Below are 22,638 nucleotides of genomic sequence, written 5' to 3' on the forward strand. Positions count from 1 at the left end.
TTAAAAAAACAAATAAATCTTACTTATATTAAGAGCAGGGGCGTCATCAGAAATCTTGGGGCCCAATACATGCTTATTGCTTAGGTCCCCATGGTCCCCCCAATCGTCCCATGTACATCCCATTGTCCTATCCATTGCTCAATCCATAACTCAACTTGAAGATTCACCCAGAAACACATCTTATGAGAACAGGGAAAGCCTAGGTTTAGCATCTAGGTGCATATAGACCCCCTATAACTAACAAGCATACATACCAACACACAAATTCACTCAAACACTGTACATTTACATACATACACATTCTTTCTGCTGCTCCTCTTCTTCCTCTACCAGGCTCTACTAACCCTAGGTTCCCCCTCAACTCCTGTTGGCCCCATATACCAATGCACACACACTACATGTGTATACACACACACTCATGCTAATGCCAAGTAACACACACAGCTCTATATGACTCTAACACTACATATACTGTATAGTATTAGTGTGTGTGTGTGTATTAAGTATGTATAGTGTAATAGTCAGTGTGTATATTATTGTGACCCGTTGGAAAGTGTGAAAGGGAGTCCCTCCCTCTTGAGTCACGCCTCTTCTCCATCTCCAAACTCTTATTGGTTATTTGATCTGTTCTGCTATTGATTATATTGTTCTCCCTTCCCTTTACACTGGTTGGTCAGTTTATTTCCCTCCCTGTTTACTGGATTGGTTTTTTATTTCTAACCCTTATTTGAAAACTGGTCAAGATGTCATCGTTCTAAACTGTGCATTTTGGTCAATAAAGGGTGTTCCTGGGTTTAATCCCCTTGGGTAAGTCTTGGCTATCTTTGTGTGGATTACACTGCCTGCAACAGAGCTTTACTACTAGGTTCAACCGCTCCAGAAAACGAAGAGCCCGCAAGTTTTCGCCAGCTCAGAAGAGGTTAAAGGAACCCCAAAAAAGGGCCTGGCAAAACCTCAAAAGTAATCAGGGAAGCAATCTCCACCAGCCTCCAAGAGCTTTTCAATAAGGTAGTGGTGAGCTACAACCAGCATGCATCACACCATATGTAAAACAATATGCAGATCATATTCAAATTAGTTACCGCTTTACTCATTCGGTCTGACCTAGGGTTGCCCCATAAAACATTGGTGTCCACAGGATTTCTTTGGGGGCCCCCACCTTTTCCAGTCTCTGACTACAATTCCCATGAAGTTCAGCAGGCAATTTGGCTGCTGAATAGGATTGTAGACACAGTCAACAAAAAGTAGGTGTTTGTACTGTAGACAAAGTGTAATGCCCCCAAAGCCCAATCTACAGTTACAGCTACGATTAATGATCAACTTGCAATGCTGCTGCTCAACATCATGGGAGCTGCAGTCAAGAAACGTTAATGTTGTGTAGTGTTGTGTAGCTCTGTGATGCCCAACAAACACCTGAAGTACCAATCCATAATGATATAAAAGCTAACCTTTGACACTCAAGTTGTTGAGTACTCGCTTTCCCATGATGCCCTTTGCTTAACATAACATGCTGGGCAGTAATAGGTTTTAAACGGTCGTCGTGGCAACTACCCCTCTCTACTATAGTCCCGTTTATCCTGCCTGGGCAGATCTTTGCATTTACCCTTTTCTACCACCAGGGGTGCTCACACTGGAACCGGGAAGCCTAAAAACTCCCCCCATTCAGAAATAATTTGTAAAGGGTTAATGAGATTGCCAAATCAGTACGTGGTAAAGGGCAATAAGGGAATATGATGAGTTTACCATGAATCTCCACGCTCACGCTAACCCAAAAACGCCCCCATTCCCTAAGTCCTATATTATGCTACCTAAGCCCACCCCAGAAACCACTTGCCTTTTGCTCATGCCACCAACCTGGCATGTCTAGCATAGATGAGACACGGTTGAGTATAATTCATGCTGCAAGGGAAAGTAAGCATTTAAAGTAAGCAATTTACAAACAATTACACAACCCCAGACCCACAAACACGGCATAACGCTGCCAGGCGATGTTCTAAAAAAACAGATTGAGAAATATATATCTGGTGCAATAAAGAAAATATATTGAAATAAAATATTGTGGGATAACTCCGACAACTACAAAGCACCAGGCCATTCAATATCTATGGTGCCCAGAGTGGGGCATCTTCATTGGGGAGCGAGAGATAGGCCTGGAGGCAGGACCACCCGCTTACTTGAAGAAGAATTTTGTTAGAATGAGAGGTCATAATTTGAAATCTAGAGGCTCAGAGGCTTCCGATGTAATGTAAGGACGTTTTACTTTACTAAGAGGGTGGTAGGTAAATAGAACAGCCTCCCAGCTGAAGTAGTAAAGGCTGATACTGCAAGATAATTTAAACATTAAACATTAAGCTGTTGATGACATCAGATCTTTTTCAATATCCCAACTTGGAATTCTGGAAAGTAGCTAAGTATACATCATGAAACACACAATGTAAGTTTCTAAGACCACCCAAAAGCTCTAAGAAGTCCAGGCATCACAATTAAGAAACTCGATACTTGTACACGTAACTTTTTTTTTCTCAAGTGTGAGTGTTGTCTTACAACAAACAAGATTGAAATGCAAAACAGGAAAGATGACATCATACTGACTGACACGCTCTTCAGATTGCCAAGAGACAACCGTGGGTTACAAAACCTGTTGCAACATTTAAATAAGTTGTTCTTCATAGCGACCTATGGAACGTTCTTACCTGTTGGCCAATTCCATTGGTTGCTCGGCTGATGAGACCACTTTCCAAACTAGAATCAGTTTTTATATATAGCCACCATAGAAAAGGATGCAGTCACATATGCCTCTCGAGACCTCAGATGTCTCTTTCAGATGTCCCATCTCATCTATTTCTATGTTGGACCAATTAAAGGTGATCATTGCTGACCTTATTTGCATGCGCCTACCCAGAATCCCTTGTGGTTGTGGCAGCACCATGAGATTTCTGAGGGAAAAACAAGCCTTCTGCTGTCTGTAGATGAGTGATTAATAATACTTCTACTACCCCTTAAATTTAAGTGGAAGGGGTTTCCATCACCTTTACCCACCGTAACTTTTGTTGTTGGACCAGTGGAATCGACTTGGAAGCAAGACTCCAGCGTTTCTTGGACCATTCCAGCTATATTTATTTTTCTTATTCTAGACACAGATCATGTGATTTAAAGGGGGCTGTCACAGCTTTTACGTAAAAAACATTGAATCTGATGGCAGGGACCTAGCCTGCCCATTAATGCTCGTGTAAGGACTCAGACCTTGATAGTACCTTATATTTATGGTGGCCATGTGTCTCATGCTTCACTGTAGTAACACCTACCAACTCTGCTGGGAAGCTGTTCCACTTATCTAGGACCATCCAGTAATGTAACACTTCCTTGCATGAGTAACTCTCCTCTACTCAAAGCTCTTCTTGAGACAAGGCGTCCGGAACTGCACACAATACTCTATTTGGGGTCTAATAAGAGATTTGTATTATTTTTTTTTTTTTTTTTTTTTTGATTTCCTGCCCCATAATGGCCATCGGGGGACCTCGGCCAACAGCATCTCATACTCAGGCCTGTAGTGTGTGGCCCTTGGGCTGGATATCATCATCATCATCACCAGTCCAGATCTGAATCAATGTAACTGGAGGAATTTCGAAATTGGCACCATGGAAGGTGAGGTCTGTGGCCCCAATGGCACAGACATAATCTGCATTTCTAATCGATACATTGATCATTTTAATAGTTAAATACAAGTGTATTTGCTAATAAATTATAATTGAATAAACTAATTTCGTCTAATATCTCGTCCTCGTGCATCTCTTTTTCATTTTGCAATAGATGTTCTTGTTACAGTTTGTTCTATACCTGCCAATAGCTCTTTCCTAATATTTGACTCTCTTGTCCCCCAGATGATCTTAAGGATAAAACAAACACAAACTATTTACTTTTGTCTAAAAAGCTCTTGTTTCTGAAAAACCTTGAACTGTCCATTCAGAGCTAAACCAATATTTGCATTGTTGTAGTTAGCCCCCAGACTGTATGTGAGTAACCGCGAGTGGGAGTGTATGTGGCAATGTGTGTGTGTGAGTGGGCTTATGTGGGTGTGTGAGTGTGCGTGTAATTTAAGGCTGACTCGCATTCGGGCAGAGGACACACCAGAGGCAGTTGTCCAGCCCTGACACACGATGCTGCCCCGGGTTTTGTACGCGGGGTTAATCCTAATGCAGGTCTCCTGGACCCTGGAGACCAAATTGTGAGTAACCCTTTAAATGTTACATGAACTCTGCATGTTTTATGCGTGTCTGAAAGGCACAGATGCACCCGTTAAATGAATATAACTTGTGGTTTTTACCCCAATCTCAGGGTTAGGGTGAATAGATGCATTCTTATGGTCTGGCGCTGACTCCTTCGTATTCTTCTCTGATTTAATGATATCTAAACATACTTTTTATCACTACTGTATCTTAGCTTTATTCCCTGCTTGAATACAGGTGACTTGGTTCAGTATATCTTTACCTCCTAACATGTTATGGGCCGTTATTTGAGCCATTAGAGGCTAAGGTTTAATGTAAGGAATTTTAATTTACTGCATTTTCCAATTTCTACAGATTTTCTTTTTTGTATTGCCCTGCCTGCACCTAGATCAATTTACAAGCACTATATATATATATATATATACTTTTGCAAGAGTTAGTATGCTAGCCCTTAACTCAACCACATGCCCAAAGTATTAACCCCTTAAGGACAATGGGCGGTCCCTAAACCCATTGAAAATGCATTTTGAGCCCCTACATGTCATTAAGGGGTTAATGTTGGATTTACTGTAGCGTTCTGTATCTTTATGTCAATAGCGCGCCAACATCTAATGCTATGGCATTTCTCTCCAGGCATTATGCTGTGGTTGTCCCTTCCGAGATCATAGCTCTCCGTCCCCAGCTCGCGTGTTTTGACATTGAGGGAGCAAAGGGAGAAAGCAGCATCCAGCTCTCCCTGAGCACGGTCAACGGAAACTCCACCTTGGTAGAGAAGACCTTCAACAAGGACTCTCTGTTCTCCTGCGTTTCATTTCAGGTATTCCCACAAAGGCATTGGCCTTACAGAAGAAGACAATTGATACGATTTGAAATTAATCAGAATGACATCTCATATGACTTTGGATTGTGAACCTTACTATTACTTACACTTCCAATAATGATTTGCATCCCGTACAGGTCCCCAACCCCACCGAGGAGAATGAAGAAGTTGCCACATTGGACGTTTCTATTCATTCTTCATCTGAATCTGTCTCCAAAAAAACAAAAGTTCTCCTGAAGAAGGAAAGAAACGGGATTCTGGTCCAAACAGACAAACCCATATACAAGCCTGGACAAACCGGTAATGGGATGGAGGGAGTCAAAAAGTTTTTAACCCCTTAAGGACAATGGGCGGTCCCTAAACCCATTGAAAACAATGCATTTTCAGCCTGTACATGTACGGGCTTTGTCATTAAGGGGTTAACGACCCACATCATATTAAACGTACTCATTATTTTTTGTTTCTGAAATGAACACGACACATATACAGTTTGTTGGAGAATCCCTAAACTTTGAACTTTATTGGGAGTTTTGTTTCTAAAATGTATTAGAATGTAGTTTAACGCTGGATTTTAGAAGGAATACAGAAAAAATGCATTGGGAGGGATTATAACAATGAGAATTATATTTTTTTGTACATAAAAAGCTGGCAAAATTCCAAAGTACCATCAATGTATGTATCATTTCGGAGCGGTGATGCGTGATTTCTTTCTGTAATGTTTTCTTTCTTTAATAGTGAAATTCCGAGTCCTTTCCATCAAGGAAAATCTCCAGCCAAGGACACATCAGGTAATTGCATTTTTTAAAGAAATATTTGGGGCAAAAGTAATGGAAAAGGGATTTGGGAACCTGGCTTTAAAGTAGAAGTGCAAGTTTTTTGTGTAATGCTTGGAAACCCCCAGTTCAGTTGACAAATACCAATTCATATCGAATGTGCGTCTCTCAGCATGCGCAACCGAACAGAGACATGAAAATAATTCAGATACTGCAGACCACAGGGTTGTGTTACTGTTTTTTTTTTATTATTTGAATTGTTCATTATGTTGTTTTTTTTTTTATTTCTTTTAGATTCCTGTCATCGAATTACAGGTTGGTAAATATGATGAATGAGATAAATGTGTGTACGGCTCTATGGGTCAATGGAGTGAATGAGTGGATTGCTAGGTGGCAGAGCCGTAACGAGGGTTCTTGGTGGCTGGTGCCACTGGGTCGCTCAAGTGCATCCCTCACCTTGCAGTGCCAGGGGACAGTTGCCCATCTTGCTCCAAGCAAGTTCTGCCCCTACTTATTCGGGAATGAAATAACACGTTTTGGGTTTGGGTTTTTTTTTAGGATCCAGGCAAGAATCGGATCGGCCAATGGCTGAATGTAAATTTAAATCAGGGGATTGCTGAGTTCTCCTTCCCACTCTCAGATGAGCCCGTGATGGGGGAATATTCCATCAAGGTGAAAGATCATGTCCATCCCTTCTCGGTGGAGGAATATGGTGAGGAACACTCGTATCTTCCTTTCCAATTTAAAGTTTTTTATATCCCTATGGCAACAACCTATAAGTGCTTGTACTGATGTAACATGGCAACTCGCGGTTCCAGATTAAAACTGTCTGGGGCCCCTAGGCATACGCAAACATACATCTACACATACATACACACACACTCGTCCTTACCTCTTCAGTGCTTGGGTCATCTTCTGTGACCACATTGAACACCCACCTGCTACAGTAGGCTACACGACTATTAGGCTGCTGGCACCACATCGGCAGATCATCCATGAAAGCACCAGGAGTCCGGGTTCCTAGGCACAACATGCCTAATGGAATGGTTGGTATATCAGGGAAGGGTTTGGGCATTCAAACTCACCCGGTATGATGTAACCAATGCTGTGTTTAGTTATTAAAGTGTTTCACCATCTTTTTAAACACCTGATTATCTACTTCCACAGTGCTGCCGAAATTCGAGGTCAGTCTGGAGTTCCCTAAAGTTGTGATGTTTAACAGTGACCATTTCCCGGTTAAAGTATGTAGCAGGTGAGTCCGTTAAAGAGACCAGAAATTGAAGCGTAGACTGCAATGTGCACAAAGCTATTAGACCACTAGTTAGAGTGCAAACTCAAAATGTTTTCCATGAGTGAGTAGGGTCCCTCGGTCTCGCATAGTCTTTGAGTTACTGCTCATTTGCCCCTTTGCCTGACCCCCAGAAATTTGCACATAATATTCTTACCGCCATTCAGCTCAGACCTCCATGCACATACCTTGAATGTAATTTCCTGCCGCTGATTGGCTGCTTCAAGCAGCCAATCAGTGGCAAGAATCATAGGACTACAGAGAAAGCAGTTGCAGAGCTGCAGCTTCTACTTTAGGTACGTGCTTTATTTTTTTTTTGTATGTATCTCTTAAAAATGCCTATCTACGTGCTCACAGATGAGGGTTACTCAATGAGTGCTTTAATATGCATTCTTTTTGGTGGGGATGCCAGGGACAGTCAAATGTCTCTTAAGCCCCGTCTAAGGTGCAATTAATTCAATTAGCAGTGTGACTAATGTGAAGTTACCAGCTCCACATATGATAGTCGTATTGTTTGTCCGTGTCTCTCAGGTATACGTACGGGAAGCCAGTCCAAGGTGTATATAGTGGCAGTGTCTGCCGAAAACGTTATACTTACTCCTGGAGACAGGACCATGGTTTGCCTTTAGAGCTGTGCAAGAACATCACTGGAAGGGTAAGCGAAAGATAATGATGGCCAAGTGATTCAGGAAATTACAAAACTGAATGTCTATTCCTAGCAAGGGTTAAATATATTTATTTAAATATCACAATGAATGATTTTTCTTAAAATGTTTCACCCTCCAGGTCTGCATTTAGTGATAAACAGAGGCAACATATAACTATTTCCAGGGTTATATACAGTCGTTAGAACACCCTTGCTGGTCATTTCTGCCAAAATTAATAACATAAATTGGATTGGCCAAAATTAGCCCTCGCGTTCCTCTAGTTTTTTGACATGTGCATGGTTTCCTGTGCGTTTAACCTAACGTTCCATATTTCCTAGAAGTACTGTTAAAATTAACAATGAATCAGTGTATGTGTATTCTTTTCTCAGTTGGACAAATCTGGATGTTCCACAACCGAATTGAAATCCGATAACTTTAACTTAACCAGCAATGAATTCCAACTGAATTTAGAAGGAACAGCTTCGGTCACTGAGGATGGGACAGGTGAGGTCATCATGGTTTATGAAATGTCCCTTAATATGGATTTTTTGGAGTAGGAAAGAAGAATGTACCAAGACTGACAAAAAATGGCGGTCTCCAGGTCATTTGGACAAAATGAGAGAAAACCAGGCTTTTTTTTAATGCCCACCTACATTACTGTATACAGCACTGAGTTTAATGCTCCAAGGGGTTATGTTATGGGACACATGCTACAAAAAAGCAGCTTATCTTTATATATGACACATGTTCTAGCTGAGTTTTATTATCATCTCTCAAACTCTCAATCCTATTTTGAATGCTCCATGCAGGAGTTGAGCTATCAACATCCAGTGGAACCTCTATATCAAATACCTTTGACAAAGTATCTTTCATTGATGCTGACAACAGCTACAAGGCAGGGATCCCATACAGTGGTAAGGTAAGAGGACCTATCTTATGAGATATCCTACCACCTGCTGCACACAGCTTCTCAATCAGTACCCGTCATCCCAAGTTCCCAACCTCATCTGATACATTTCTCCCTTTCTTCCATCTAGCTGAAAGTTGAAGATGCCATTGGAAACCCAATTGCAGACAAGGAAGTCTACCTCTCCTGCTCTAACCACGGCCATACTGAAGAGCTGACTTTAATAACCGATAAGAATGGACAAGCGGTCTTCAAGCTGGAGAACACCAACAACTGGCAAGCCCAGACTACCATAACGGTAACCATTAACCAATGCCTTGTGTGTGGGATTGTAATTCATACGAATCTCATTGCCAATCTTGGGCAACATCATTAGTGTGCACACGTTTATACAATATCACTTTCAAGTCCAACTACATGCATGGGATAGGCATAGACAAGACCAAGGACTGGTTAAGGTTTGAGTCTCAACAGCAAGAAAAATTGGCTGAATGGTTCCTATCTGCCATTAAATCCTATGTTTCTATGTTTACCTATATAATATATAAGAGGTCAACGTGCCATATAAGAGAATGAGTTTCTTCATAGTAAGGGCAGTGATATTTAACAAAATGCTTAGGGTGCAAGACATATGGTATAGGTGACTTCAGAGTTCAGATGGGTGTCCAACACCTTACCCTAGACCAGTAAACCCGATGATCAAAGAAACTTTTGTGTTTTTTTCTTTCATCTATACAAATGATGTAAACTGATTTAAAGTGTTTGAGCTGAGCTTCCATTTGAACTTCCATTGGTACAAATGGGGACTCAGCCGCCATTGACTACGATGGAAGTGCTACAGAGTATATACTTAAGTAGGCCTCCTAGATTTAGTAGAACCATCGAATCTGTTTTCTTTTCGCAGGCCAAGACAAACAAGGAGAACGTTCCATACAAACCTGGCATTATTCAGCCACTATACGGTTACGCGCACCTGTCACTTTCTCCGTTTTACTCCAAGAGTAAGAGTTTCCTGAAGCTGCACTCCCTGCAGAATGTTCTACCATGTGAGGGGCAACAAGAAGTCCAGGTGGAATATATCATTCAACACACGGAGCTGGAGAAAGAGGCCAAGCACTTGGATTTACACTATCTGGTAAGAACTGCGTCCTGATGCCAGCTCCAACAGCTTGTGCGTTATCTATAAAATATAAAAAATCCGGGATGCCCTCTGAGAATCGGCCAGAACAGCATTTTTTTATATATATGTTTGTTCTGTTAACATTATTACTCGTTTTTAATGCAATTAAATAGTTGTTATTTTCACATTTTTTTCTCTCCAGATGACTTCTAGAGGATCTATATTGGATTCTGGATCTATAGAAATTCCGATAAATAATCCTGATCAAGGTGGGAGAAATATAAATATCTGTCTGTTTATATGCATTTGTTTAATCATCCCACGTTCAAAATTAAATAGGTTTAATAGTAATTCTTCCAAATCAGTTTTCATCCAATTTGTCCATTAAATTTTGTAGATCAGGGATTTGTGGACACCAAGGAATTCTGTAATCTGCCGCTCAGTGTTTGATAGATAAAGCCTTAGAGTATTTAGCCACATTCTGAAAACAATGTGATGACCCTAATAAAGTAAAATATAACCATTCATTAATGAACCAATAATGTTGTGAACTGGAATAAAAAGAAAAGGAGCAAAGGGAAGGAAGGAGAGAAGGAAGGAAAGAAGGGAAGGAAGGAAGGAAGGAAGGAAAGGAAAGAAAGGAAGGAAGGAAAGAGAGGAAGGAAGGAAGGGAGGAAGGAAGGAAGGAAGGGAAAGGAAAGGAAGGAAGGAAAGAGAGGAGAGGAAGGAAGGGAGGGAGGAAGGAAGGGAGGAAGGGAGGGAGGGAGGGAGGGAGGGAGGGAGGGAGGGAGGGAAGAAGGGAGGAAGGAAGGAAAGAAAGAAGGATATTCACACAGGATAAATCACTTCAAAATATGAGTTCATATACAAAGGTTTAAGGGTCCCTAACTCAAAATAAACGTAGTTTCCAAATATCGTAATATCATGTTTTTGTTACCTCTTCAAACATGTAACGGCAAGGAAGGGGAAAGAGCGGTACTGGCCCAAGACAAAATGTTTTTTAGTTGAAGCTGATAACTTTTATTGGGCCATCATAGAAAAACCAATAGAGTCTCATACATTTTTTAGGACCTCAGAGGTCTCTTCTATCTGAAGAAGTGACGTCTGAGTAAATTTACATATTTTCCTACGTTGGCCCAATAACAACAATAACCAAAGACTCCTTTCCTGCATACGTGCCTTTAGAAGGCGTGATGTCTTAAATAAATACTGCTTCATGCCGTTCTGACGGATACGTAAATAAACCACATAGGTCATGTGACATTGTTAATGCATCGCGTGATCTTATAAGTCATGTTTCCGTGAATGTAACCCGGTGTCGTTCTCCCCTTAGATCTAAGCGGTAGCTCCAACTTCAAGCTCCCTCTGAGTGTGGAAGCCTCTCCAAACCTGCAAGTGATTGTGTTCACTCTACTGCCAGGCGGGGAGATCATCGCGGATTCCGCCAAATATACTGTTACTAGATGCTTCCAGAATAAAGTGAGTTTTGAGAGAGAGAACGAGGGTAATCGCCCCGCTTAATATCATTTTACAGACAAACTCAAATGAGGTTTTATGGGATTTCTACATACATCACTGACCTCAGTCGGAGATCAGCACTCAGATCCGAGTTTGAGTATCTTCTTAATTGTTTTAGAATCCAGAAGAGACGGATAGTAGTATACTCAGCAGAATAAAGTGCTGTCTGGTCCACGGGGCCTTTGCTACTTTTAGATGAGGATATTATTATTATTATTATTAATTTTTTTATTTATTTAGAAAGTGCAATCATCATAGTCTTTGCATTCAAACACCCACTCCAAATGGGTTACGTTCCTATAACGCATATGGTGGCATTAATGTCATGAGTAATCCCAAGTAGATCCTCCTAGTTACATACAGCTGCCCTGTAATCTGTAAATTGCAATGGGCAATAAGAAAATAAAGATCACTTGCACCATATTAGCTTGAAAATAAAATGTTTTTACTGACTTATTCATAACAATTCTATACATTTAAAGCGATCTGTATCTCCCTACTCAGGTATCCGTTGGGTTCACTCCTGATGAAGTTCTTCCCGGATCAGATGTTTCTCTGCAGGTTCGGGCAGATGCTGGATCCCTCTGTGGCCTGAGGGTTGTGGATAAAAGCGTGGTGCTAATGAAACCCGAAAAGGAGCTGACGGCAGACAAAGTGAGATATTCTAGCATACGCTATGTTACGCTATGTTCCTGAGGGCACATTATTTCGGGTACTCACTAGACCATACCAACATTAGCCCATTGTACCAGTAGTATGACTCGTATCATGGCACCATGAATGGTACCAGTTAGTAGTAACTGGCTCAGTTGGGTTCCCAAGTCCAAAAACTTGATGTTTTACCATCCAGGTTCGGTTTGCTACAGAAATTCATTAATTCCTGACATGTCGAAGTTATACGGCTTCATCGCACATCTAAAACACGATGTCATCTCTAATCTAATAATCAAATAGTGAATATATCAGAGAAGTAAAGATATCCAAAAGGATCTTTATTTGAACCTAACCATTATCCTTTTCATTTCTTTTCCAAAAGGTTCACTCTCTGTTTCATTTTTACGATTATGGAGGGTACGATTATCGGATCCAAGAGGATGAACCTCACTGTTTCCCTGGCCGTTGGCCTACATTCCCTCGAGTTCCACTCACTCCACGATTAACCAGGAGCATCATCCGCCCGTGGTTTAGAGATGAACATGTGGATGTCTACAGCTTATTTAAGGTACTTATTGTGTCCATCCCCTTGGTGTATAGCTTATACAGAGGTTGGAGCACATGGTTTCACGTTCTTTAACAATCTCAATGGGAACTCTCAGAACTAAAAAGAAACAATAGCTGAATCAAGCACCGAATGCCACTTACGGTCAGTTGTATTTCATACGTATGTCGTTCGTAAGGTCTCTGGAGTTCAGCCTTTGCAAGATTTCCTTAACTGCATTGATCCAAATAAAGTGTAAAATAATAATTAAAAAAAATAGTTTAAACACGTAAATTTTCCCAGAATAATCAACACATTTTAAATTATTATTATACGTACCCCTGAACATCCTTTCTTCTCTAAAATCAATCCAGTTTATTCTTAAAAGCCTCAGGTGAGAGGCTTAGATGGGATGTCAGAAAGTTTTACTTTACAGAGAGGGTGGTAGATAAGTGGAACAGCCTCCCAGGAGAGGTGGTAGAGGTTAATACAGTGAGGGTATTAAACATGCATGGGATAGACATACGGCTCCTGAATCTAAGACGAGACCAACGACTGATTAAGGTTTGAGTCTTTACAGCAGGAAAAGCTAACGCTGCACACTAAATCATGACCACAACATAACATATGTTAAATATATTTGTTTTAACCCAAAGATTATTATTTATTTTTTATTTTTTATTTTTTTTAACTACAGAACTTAAAATTAAAAATAATGACCGATGCTGATATTATGAAGCCCCTGAAATGTGACAGATATTTTACTTTGGGAATTCCATTTGCATCACCTGGGCTTCCTGGTTCTCCTGAGATACAAGCAAGAATACCTACGAGAGGTTAGAGTCATTTCCAAATGTTACTGATTGTTCTACAAGAGGAACATTTTCTTTTTCTTCTCCTTGATGCCGTCTTCTCGTCCCTGTTAAAGTCCTAATGATGCATTTATCTGTAGGGAATGTCCTGCTAGACAGCGGGCCAGCCAACGCGATTCCTGATGCTCCACAAAAAGTTGAGACAGTCCGAAAAGACTTCCCTGAGACCTGGATCTTTGAGCTGGCTGCTGTGGGGTAAATGGGGTGGATGAATGTGGCATGTGGGGTGGATGAATGTGGGATGTTGGTTGGATGAATGTGGCATGTGGGGTGGATGAATGTGGGATGTGGGGTGGATGAATGTGGGATGTGGGGTGGATGAATGTTTAAAGGGTCAGTAGTGTTTTCAGGGATAGATAAAACTATGTTTGTTTCGTACATTTGTTTCTTAGCGTTAAGCTAGATTCTTTCGGAAACATTGCTTGCTTAGTTTCCCTGCGGCCACTGCCGATGCATGGGACCTCTCCAGCAGCGCTGAAATTGTTACTTTCCTTTGAGAAGATTCTGTTCTTCGCCATCATTTGCAGAACAAAAAATGGTTCTTGACAAAGACGACCTATGGCAGCTTGTAGCTGCTCCATCTAATTATTGTGGTCTTTTCCCCAGACAATCAGGTAGCACAGAACTCCATCACAAAGCCCCGGACACCATCACGGACTGGAACGCAGGAGCCTTCTGTATGGGACCCAGTGGCTTTGGCCTCTCCTCCCCGGCCTCCCTCCGAACTTTCCAGCCATTCTTTGTGGATGTCACTCTGCCGTACTCCGTGGTCCGGGGAGAGACCTTTATCCTCAAAGCCACCGTATTCAACTACCTTAAAGAGTGTATAAAGGTAATTAGCTCATGAAGGTTTCCAAATATACAATACATGCCACCAATATATGCCATTGATACTAACATCGACCTTTAAAACTTTATACCACAATTTCTCTTTTTCTGGAATAGATGCCATAAGAGCTCATCTATGTAATACTCAAAGGGTCTTTATGATATATGTTATTCTGTAGGTTAAAACCACCTTAAAGCTGTCTGAGCAGCTGGAAGAGGAACCGTGTGCCGACTGCCAGTATACCAGCTGCGTGTGCTCAGACGAGAGCAAAACCTTCTACTGGAACCTGAAAGCCTCCAAACTGGGTCAGTTAACCTACATCTGAACTGAAGGTTCTAAAGCTACACTTATTACACTTATTACGTACTCTACGCATGTAACTTGCCTTTTTTCCGATGGTTTCCATATGTCGCGTTTTGCCTCACTAGGTGAAGTGAATATAACTGTGAGCACAGAAGCTCTGGAGACCCAAGATCTGTGTAATAACGAACATCCTATCGTCCCCAAACATGGACAGATTGACACCGTGATTAAACCGCTTCTTGTGCAGGTCAGTTTTTGCCCATATTTTGATCACATTTTTGACACAAAGCATTGGAGAGGCTTATATTCAGAACTGAGTTGTAGTAATTCATCTAATACAACGGATTTAGACCTTTTTCTTGATACCTATCCTCTTTCATTTGTATCCTCAGCCCGGGGGTGTGTTAGAGGAAAAAACATACAATCATCTTATCTGCCCTCAAAAAGGTGAAGGTAAGAAATTAAGTAAGAAACACCTAGAAAAAAAAAGCAACATGAAATGTTTTTATCAAATGACAACTCCATTCATTCTTCTTCTTCATTCAACTACAAAACTGGTTCGACACTTTTGAACAACAGAGAGTTAATCGTAGACCTAGAACAAAGTCTACTAGACTAGACAAAGTCTAGTTATTTGTATGTGAATTCAATCATTTTTGATGTTCTAGTCCCATATTTAATCCTATTCTTATATTCTAGGGGAGTCTAAGCCAGTGAAGATATCCCTGAAGGTGCCGGAGAACATTTTGAAGGATTCCGAAAGGGCTTACATGTCAGTGTTGGGTAAGAGCGCCATTGTGAAAGTCTCAATCAATGTAATTCGGTGACGGAAAACGTATCTTACATACATAGAAGATTCAAAATATAAATCTAGCCAACATTATTCTTCCTGTCACTATCAAGTGTTACAAAAGCAATCTGACTTTTTTGAGTCAGACTATGTGGTGACCTTCATTTCTGCACCGTTTGTCTATAGGAGATCTGATGGGAACGGCCATGCAGAACCTGGACAGGTTACTGGCCATGCCGTACGGCTGTGGGGAGCAAAACATGGTCCTCTTCTCCCCCAATATCTTCATCCTTCAGTATCTGGAAAAGACTCACCAGCTGAATGACGAGATCCAGACCAAAGCCAAGAAGTTCTTAGAGAGCGGTGAGGAGTCCTAAATCTAATATTAATTTTATGTTGTATCTCCACCCATACGTTTGCTCTTTATGGACGTTAGGACTTTCTAATGTACCTTTCTGGAATTCTGGTTTCCCAAACCTTTATATCATTTGTGCTCACCTTGGCCCTAACACTTCCAGGCTTAGACATTTATGGTACCCATTTAATTTACTTAATACCATTCAGGATACCAAAGACAGTTGACGTACAAACACGATGATGGATCATACAGCGCCTTTGGAAAGAATGACAAAGAGGGTAACACATGGTAAGTTTCTTAAGATACATAAGATGGTCTAGAGTATGACTTCATGAAGGTATCTTTTTTCACTAAGAATACATGTCCCTGTGTTTTTTTTATTGCTGGGAAAGTATTTTATCTCCATTAATTGCCTTTCCAACCAACTTCCTACAGGTTGACCGCCTTCGTAGTGAAGTCCTTCAATAACGCCCGCCCTTACATCTTCATTGACGAAAGTCATCTAAACCATTCATTCACTTGGTTAAAAAACAACCGCCAAGATAATGGCTGCTTCAGGAGCGTGGGCAAACTCTTCAATAATGCCATGAAGGTACCGTGACCAATCTTAAGACTTTACGTAGTTTACCAATGATACAACTTTTAAGGAACGGAAGAGGAAGATCACGAAAGATGGGAAAGGGACAGCCAAGAATGATAAAAGGCAAAGTTAAATTAGGGATGGTTCAGCAGTATCTGGAATTAATGTCTTCTCTTATGACCATTGTCCTACAGGGCGGAGTGGACGATGAAATCTCCCTGTCAGCCTATGTAACAGTTGCCCTGTTGGAGTCAGGTATACCCCCAGAGGTGAGTAATTCGGGTTTGGGTGCCTTTTAATCAAAAGTTTCACTCCAGAGATTGAGAAACAAAAGGAACTCCTGCCCCAGTATTCTTAGGTGCATATTTAACACACAATGGAAGAAATATGATTTCACAGAAATAAAAATGGCCGAAACAATACAAATTTTATGTTTTCACAAATTCAAAGTACTTCCACTACAAAAGAAGACCAATTGCCAAAAACAAGATAAAAGAAATCAGACTTAACTCATATATGTTATCAAAAAAGCTATGCTACAGGTTGATATCATAATGTATTTGTGACATTTATTTGTTTATTATTCACAATACTCTTGATCACTGGTTGTGTAAGAAATTGAGAACGTTCTTCTCTGAGATTGTTAGCAGCGTTACATTTACCCCAATTCCTTGTAGGACCCTCTGGTTAGAGACGCTCTGTTGTGCCTGAGGAAGGCAGCCACCGATGTGACCAGCGTGTACACGCAGGCTCTGCTGGCCTACACCTTCACCCTGGCCGGAGAAACGGATCTCAGGCAAAGTCTGCTGGAAAAACTATATGAAAAGGCTGTGAGAGGCGGTAAGAGATACGATAATGTCTTACGAGCACCTACTTCTGTTCTTTTGTGGAGCAGAGGTTTCCGAATTCTATTGCCTTTGACCTCTAGACTTTAAAGGTCTCTTAAGGTAGAACAAAATCGATGCTGGACCCAGACAGAGATCGGGCGATTAAACCTTTCTCTGGTTCACGACCTGAAATATTTTGTTGTCAGTAGAAAAGTTCTTTCTAAAACGACGGAAGCCACAATGGAATGTGGTTTCTTTGATCTTTCTTTTTAGTTCAGGTAGATAACCACATCACAAATGAAGAACCCAATTCCTTTTTAGTCTTACAGTATAGCATTTTTGCATGAATTGAAATTACAAATTATATAAATATTCAGTGATAGAAGTATGCGTTTCACTTTTGTTCCTCTCGCTGATATCCCTGTCTGTTTTTTTTCTTGCGTTCTCAGTAGACATAAGTCTTCAGCACATGTCTAACTATCATTGTAAGCTTTACCATCTACTCTGTTGTACACGATACATCTCTTTGTTGTACGTTATACATCTCTTTGTTCTACGTTATACATCTCTTTGTTGTACATGATACATCTCTTTGTTGTACATGATACATCTCTTTGTTGTACGTTATACTTCTCTTTGTTGTACATTATACATCTTTGTTGTACGTTATACATCTCTTTGTTGTACGTTATACATCTCTTTGTTGTACGTTATACATCTCTTTGTTGTACGTTATACATCTCTTTGTTTGCAGATGGGCAGCTGCATTGGGAGAGGAAACCACCTGCTCCCTCCTCTGAGGTTCCATCCTGGTACCAGGCTCCATCGGCAGAGGTGGAGATGACCTCTTATGTACTCTTGGCTCTGCTCTCCGGACCTACAAAGGACGTGGGCAAAGCCTCTGAGATAGTGAACTGGTTGAGCAAACAGCAGAATCCTTACGGGGGATATATCTCTACACAGGTAACAGAAGCGGGGGCAACAAAACTGCAGCATTGTCTGCTGGTAGAATGCAGAAAAAGGCCAGCAGATTTGATGTTCCTCTAGCTAGGACTTCACAGTCTAGGGATATCAGGTTTACATGTTTTTATCTAATACATAATATATGAATAACAATAGGAAACTTTCACCTGCTACCTGCTTTACAGCCAAACCCGTCTCTTATTATTTTCCCAATAGGGCCAATTGTTTGACTTTATTACAACCCCAAAAAATGCTCTCGCCATCTTCCCGATATTTAACTCGTCAAATCGTCAACATTTTTTTTTTGACATTTGACTGAAGCATCCCCTATTCCATGCTGAAAGTGTATATTTACCACATTTCTCATTTCTGTACCCTTACGAAAAAAATTACTGCAGTTTTTTTGAAGTAATACTGGCGTTTTTTGGACATGAAAAAAATGCAATACTGCACTTTTACTGCAGTATTACTGCACATTTACTGCAGTTTTACTGCATTTGTACTTCACTGTACTGCAGTTTTACTGCAGTTATTTTTGTACGGAAGTACAAATGCAATAAAGCTACAGCACATTGAAGTACAACTGTAGGTTTACAATATAAAAAAAAAAGTGCGGTAAATGTGCAGTAAAACTGCAGTACAGTGAAGTCCAAATGCAGTAAAACTGCAGTAAATGTGCAGTAATACTGCAGTAAAAGTGCAGTATTGCAGTTTTTTCATGTCCAAAAACTGCAGTATTACTTCAGAAAAACTGCAGTAATTTTTCGTAAGGGTATGTAATTACATATTATATGTTCTTAATATTCTTTAAAATGCTTTTTTTTTGCAATTTTTTTCCTTATCTAGTTAGAATGCACACATTTTTAGAAGGTAGAACTCGCCGTCATTTCTTCTTCTATCCACAGGACACCATTGTAGCCCTTCAGGCTATGGCTAAGTACTCAGAGGTCACGTTCAGTGATAAAGGCGATGTGTCTGTGATCATCCGATCGCATGTTGGCGTAAGGCAAATCCACGTGGATCATGACCACCGGCTCCTCCTGCTGAAATTCCCGCTGTCAGAGATCCCCGGGGATTACTTCGTGTCCACGTCAGGTAGTGGCTGTGTGTTTGTGCAGGTGAGTAGATAGTTACCCCAACGTCACCTCCTCGTGGACACTATTTCATGTTCGCTGTCTGATTTCATTTTTGTCTTCATTCCCCCAGGCTGTTCTTAGATACAATGTTCCCCCAAGTAGAAGTGATGAAACCTTTGAAATCAAAGTAGAAATAAAACCAGATCAGTGTCCCGAAGAACCATTGAAAAAGTTCAATATGCAGATAAGCGCTAAGTAAGTTGTCTATTTTATTCCATCGTTGTTCTATACAGAACAGACCAATATCTGCTCCTGGTCCTTATTGTGTATCACTTTAGAGCCATTACTCTATAATGTATGCAGATCCCGCGTTGACGTATTCTGCCCTATGCCAGGGCCTAGGGCAGCAAATCCATCATACCCCGGCACTCCATATCTTAATGGTGGACTCAGAGGGGGCAGTTGGGTAAGACCGGGCTAAGGCAATGCTTAAGCTTAATAAATAGCTGAGAGCCCAATACCCTTTCTTGTGTTCTCCCAACCTGGTTTATACTTAGACGTCAAACGTAACCATTGCTGTCACCGACTAACGTGTCTGTCTGCTCTTCAGTGGTGAATGGGGCTCACAGCAGAAAAAATGTGTTTTATGCCTTTAGGTATACAGGATCTCGGGAGAAATCCAACATGGCCCTTATTGAGGTTAAAATGTTGTCTGGCTTTATCCCGGTGAAGAGCTCAGTAAGGGAGGTAAGACATTGAATCTCAACCCTTTAGTGGAGTATGGTGGGGGATACATGCGTTTGGGTGGAGGTGAAGGATCCAGGAGTCCTACTCATACTTTGCAGTGTTATAGACTCTGGGATTTTAGATCATCTCGAGATCCGTGGATGTAGAGACATGCGCTTTAGTGGCTTTCAGGCTTTGACTGAGAACCTAGCGATGTTTCCTGATGGCAACACCATGCGTTTGTCTTCACAGCTGGAGAAGAGCAAACTGGTACAGAGGAGCGACATTCAGACCGACATGGTGACCCTGTATTTGGATGAGGTCAGGGGAATCTGTACTTTTCTTTCTGTTTTTATAATATACACAGTTTGCTATTATGTCATTTTGTGTCATTTTGTTTGAAACATTACACCCTAAAACAGAATTCAGGGGGGGGTTTATCTTCTTGGTCACACTGCACCAAGTATTGCACATTCATTGTAGCCATGCCTCCATGAAAATATAAGTTCATCTTTAAAAAGAAAAATCAGTTTATCTTTAATTTTTCCTCCCTTGTAGCTGGGACATGATCCCATCCATCTCTCCTTCATGGTGGAGCAAGATATTGAGGTGAAGAACTTGAAACCAGCCACAGTAAAGGTCTACGATTATTATGAGACAGGTAAGAAGCTCCGGAGAACGATGGTGAATTCTGGGTAATTATGCCTAGGGCAGTAGGCCCAGGGAGGCAGCAGCCCCTGAGCAGCTTTCCCAGGGGCAGATACCCTATTGGGCAATTGGCCTTCCTAGTGCACCGCCATGTACAGTGGGCTGGTTGGGAAGATCAAATCTCTCCTTTAAAACCATGAAGGTAGAATGTCTGGATATGATGTCATAGCCAGGCACTCTGCACAAAGAAGAGTGGTGGAAGAACACCCCATTGGCATGATAATTCTTGGGGTTGGCTGGGGTGCCGACGAATTTCTCATCAGCTATAACATTGAAGACTTAATAATTGGTCAATGGAATTGACTGGAAAACCTTGATGATTTATGAAATGGGCGCTCCACCGGTCAACAGGTAGTTGACATGCTAACAGTGCTAATGGCCACCAATTAAATGTGTTACCATATCAAGTGTCACCTTGGTCATTGAGGAAATATAAAAAAAATGCCATTCTTTGTCTTTTTTTTTCCCTCCAAGGGGAATTTGCAATCGCAGAATACAACTCTCCCTGCAGCTCGGGTAAGGCTTCCACATTTCTGCATGTCTTCTATTATCTTACTACAAATAATAATGCTCCTTACATCCAAAGACTAGAAATGCACCAGAGCCTTGCGGAAGGTTTAGTCTATAAAGTTATATGGAGTTGGGGGCATACAGAACATGGGGGGTTAATGTATTAGATGAAACTGATTTAATTAGTACTTTAACGTTTATCTTTTGCCACAAGTTTGTGAAATTTAAGCATTACATTTTGAGGGTTAATTTTTAGTATTCTAACATTCTGAAAATTCTACCGGAATTCTAATTTACATTTTTGTCTCTTTTTTTAAGATGCAAAATTGAATGCAAGATAAGGACTGGAAGGAACGCTGTTGTCTTTCATGTAATGAGCTGACTTGAGCTGCTATATAAATGGCAGTAATATTTTGAAATAAACATCTCTTCATCGATAATCATGCGTATTCCAGTCATTAAGAATCGGTTCTTTATCTTTATCCATTTACATTTTAGGCTATTGGTAGCATCAGGGGAGGGCTGGCAGCCTAAGGCCTGGGGGGGCAAGTCACGTGAAGTGGCTCCGCCCCCTCGCACTCACCTTTCACCCCTCACCTTTCAGACTGCTGGAAAACTTACCTAAACGGCCGCTGGGTGCTGATGCCACCGGCCGGAGCTACTTTAATCCTTTTTTTTATTTATTTAATATGCCGGATCGGCTTGCCATATTAAAAATAAATAAATAAAGTATTAAAGTAGCGCCGGCCGGCAGCATCAGCACCCAGCGGCCGCATAGTGATGGGAGCAGCGTGAGGGGTGAGAGGTGAGTGCGAGGGGCGGAGCTTTCACCCCTCAGGCTCACGCTGCTCCCATCACTTGGCGGCCATCGTATACGGCCGCTGGGTGCTGATGCCGCCGGCCGGCGCTGCTTTAATACTATTTTTTTTTTTCATTTAATAGCCGATCCGGCATGCCATATTACATTAAAAAAAAAAGTATTAAAGTAGCGCCGGCCGGCGGCATCAGCACCCAGCAGCCGTTTAGATTAGATTTCGGGCGGCCTGGGGGGCAATTGCCCCCCTGCCCAGCCCGCCCCTGGGTAGCATCAACAAAACTTTGGACTCTTTTTTCAACCTTATTAATATTCAAGTTAAAATTCCTTGTTGGAAAGGGACTTAGAAAATATTCCTTCTATTTTAATTACTGGAGTATACTAAAGTTCTTTGGTCAGAATAGTTTGAGGCCTCATCACCAGCCGGCTACCTCTCTTCCGTAATAGGGGGCTCGGTGGTCCAGAACAAAGGTGTTAGATATCTTCCCACACATGGCATCAAGCTTGTTAAAGCAGTGAAGCTGAAAAAGAGTACTTGGTTGGTTAGTTTTTAAGTTAGTTAGAGTTAGTTGTGTTCTCCTGTGCTTAAAAATGTATACTTGGTGGGCTGCACAAACTCATCGTCCTCTAGGGCAAGCGAGGGGCCTTTAAAAAAAAATCACCAAAAGCTGGGACTTTGTTTGAATGTCCCTGAGCTTACTGTATATAGAACATAATAATATCTTGCCATCCAAGAATGCACAAAATGCCACTGCTTGCCCCCACCGAGCACACCGGCATACGAG

At 41.2% G+C, this 22,638-nt stretch overlaps 1 protein-coding gene across 1 annotated transcript; it reads left to right on the plus strand.

Moving 5' to 3' along the window:
• Positions 1-4,080: 4,080 nt before the first annotated feature.
• On the plus strand, positions 4,081-21,479 carry LOC128468702 (alpha-2-macroglobulin-like). Its single transcript, XM_053450464.1, has 36 exons — positions 4,081-4,225; positions 4,860-5,043; positions 5,184-5,346; positions 5,782-5,834; positions 6,114-6,134; positions 6,378-6,531; positions 6,987-7,071; positions 7,639-7,762; positions 8,144-8,258; positions 8,564-8,673; positions 8,792-8,959; positions 9,566-9,796; positions 9,984-10,050; positions 11,115-11,260; positions 11,804-11,953; positions 12,336-12,521; positions 13,195-13,333; positions 13,450-13,564; positions 13,976-14,201; positions 14,377-14,503; positions 14,627-14,748; positions 14,894-14,954; positions 15,201-15,284; positions 15,478-15,654; positions 15,856-15,937; positions 16,085-16,241; positions 16,424-16,498; positions 16,907-17,069; positions 17,811-18,019; positions 18,925-19,137; positions 19,226-19,350; positions 19,752-19,842; positions 20,074-20,142; positions 20,380-20,482; positions 21,004-21,045; positions 21,358-21,479. Exons 1-36 carry the CDS (start codon positions 4,158-4,160, stop codon positions 21,378-21,380), a joined length of 4,428 nt encoding a protein of 1,475 aa, XP_053306439.1. The 5' UTR covers positions 4,081-4,157; the 3' UTR covers positions 21,381-21,479.
• The last annotated feature ends 1,159 nt before the right edge of the window (positions 21,480-22,638 follow it).

The sequence above is a fragment of the Spea bombifrons genome, chromosome 11 (genome assembly GCF_027358695.1).
Source record: "Spea bombifrons isolate aSpeBom1 chromosome 11, aSpeBom1.2.pri, whole genome shotgun sequence".
NCBI lineage: Eukaryota > Metazoa > Chordata > Amphibia > Anura > Pelobatidae > Spea > Spea bombifrons.

What these genes read in the sequence shown, in the direction of transcription:
- LOC128468702 (XM_053450464.1), top strand. Translation starts at nt 4,158, where the DNA reads ATGCTGCCCCGGGTTTTGTACGCGGGGTTAATCCTAATGCAGGTCTCC. An exon ending in GCAAGAACATCACTGGAAGG is followed by an intron (nt 7,763 to 8,143) that starts GTAAGCGAAAGA and finishes TTCTTTTCTCAG; the next exon opens with TTGGACAAATCTGGATGTTC. An exon ending in ACTTGGATTTACACTATCTG is followed by an intron (nt 9,797 to 9,983) that starts GTAAGAACTGCG and finishes TTTTCTCTCCAG; the next exon opens with ATGACTTCTAGAGGATCTAT.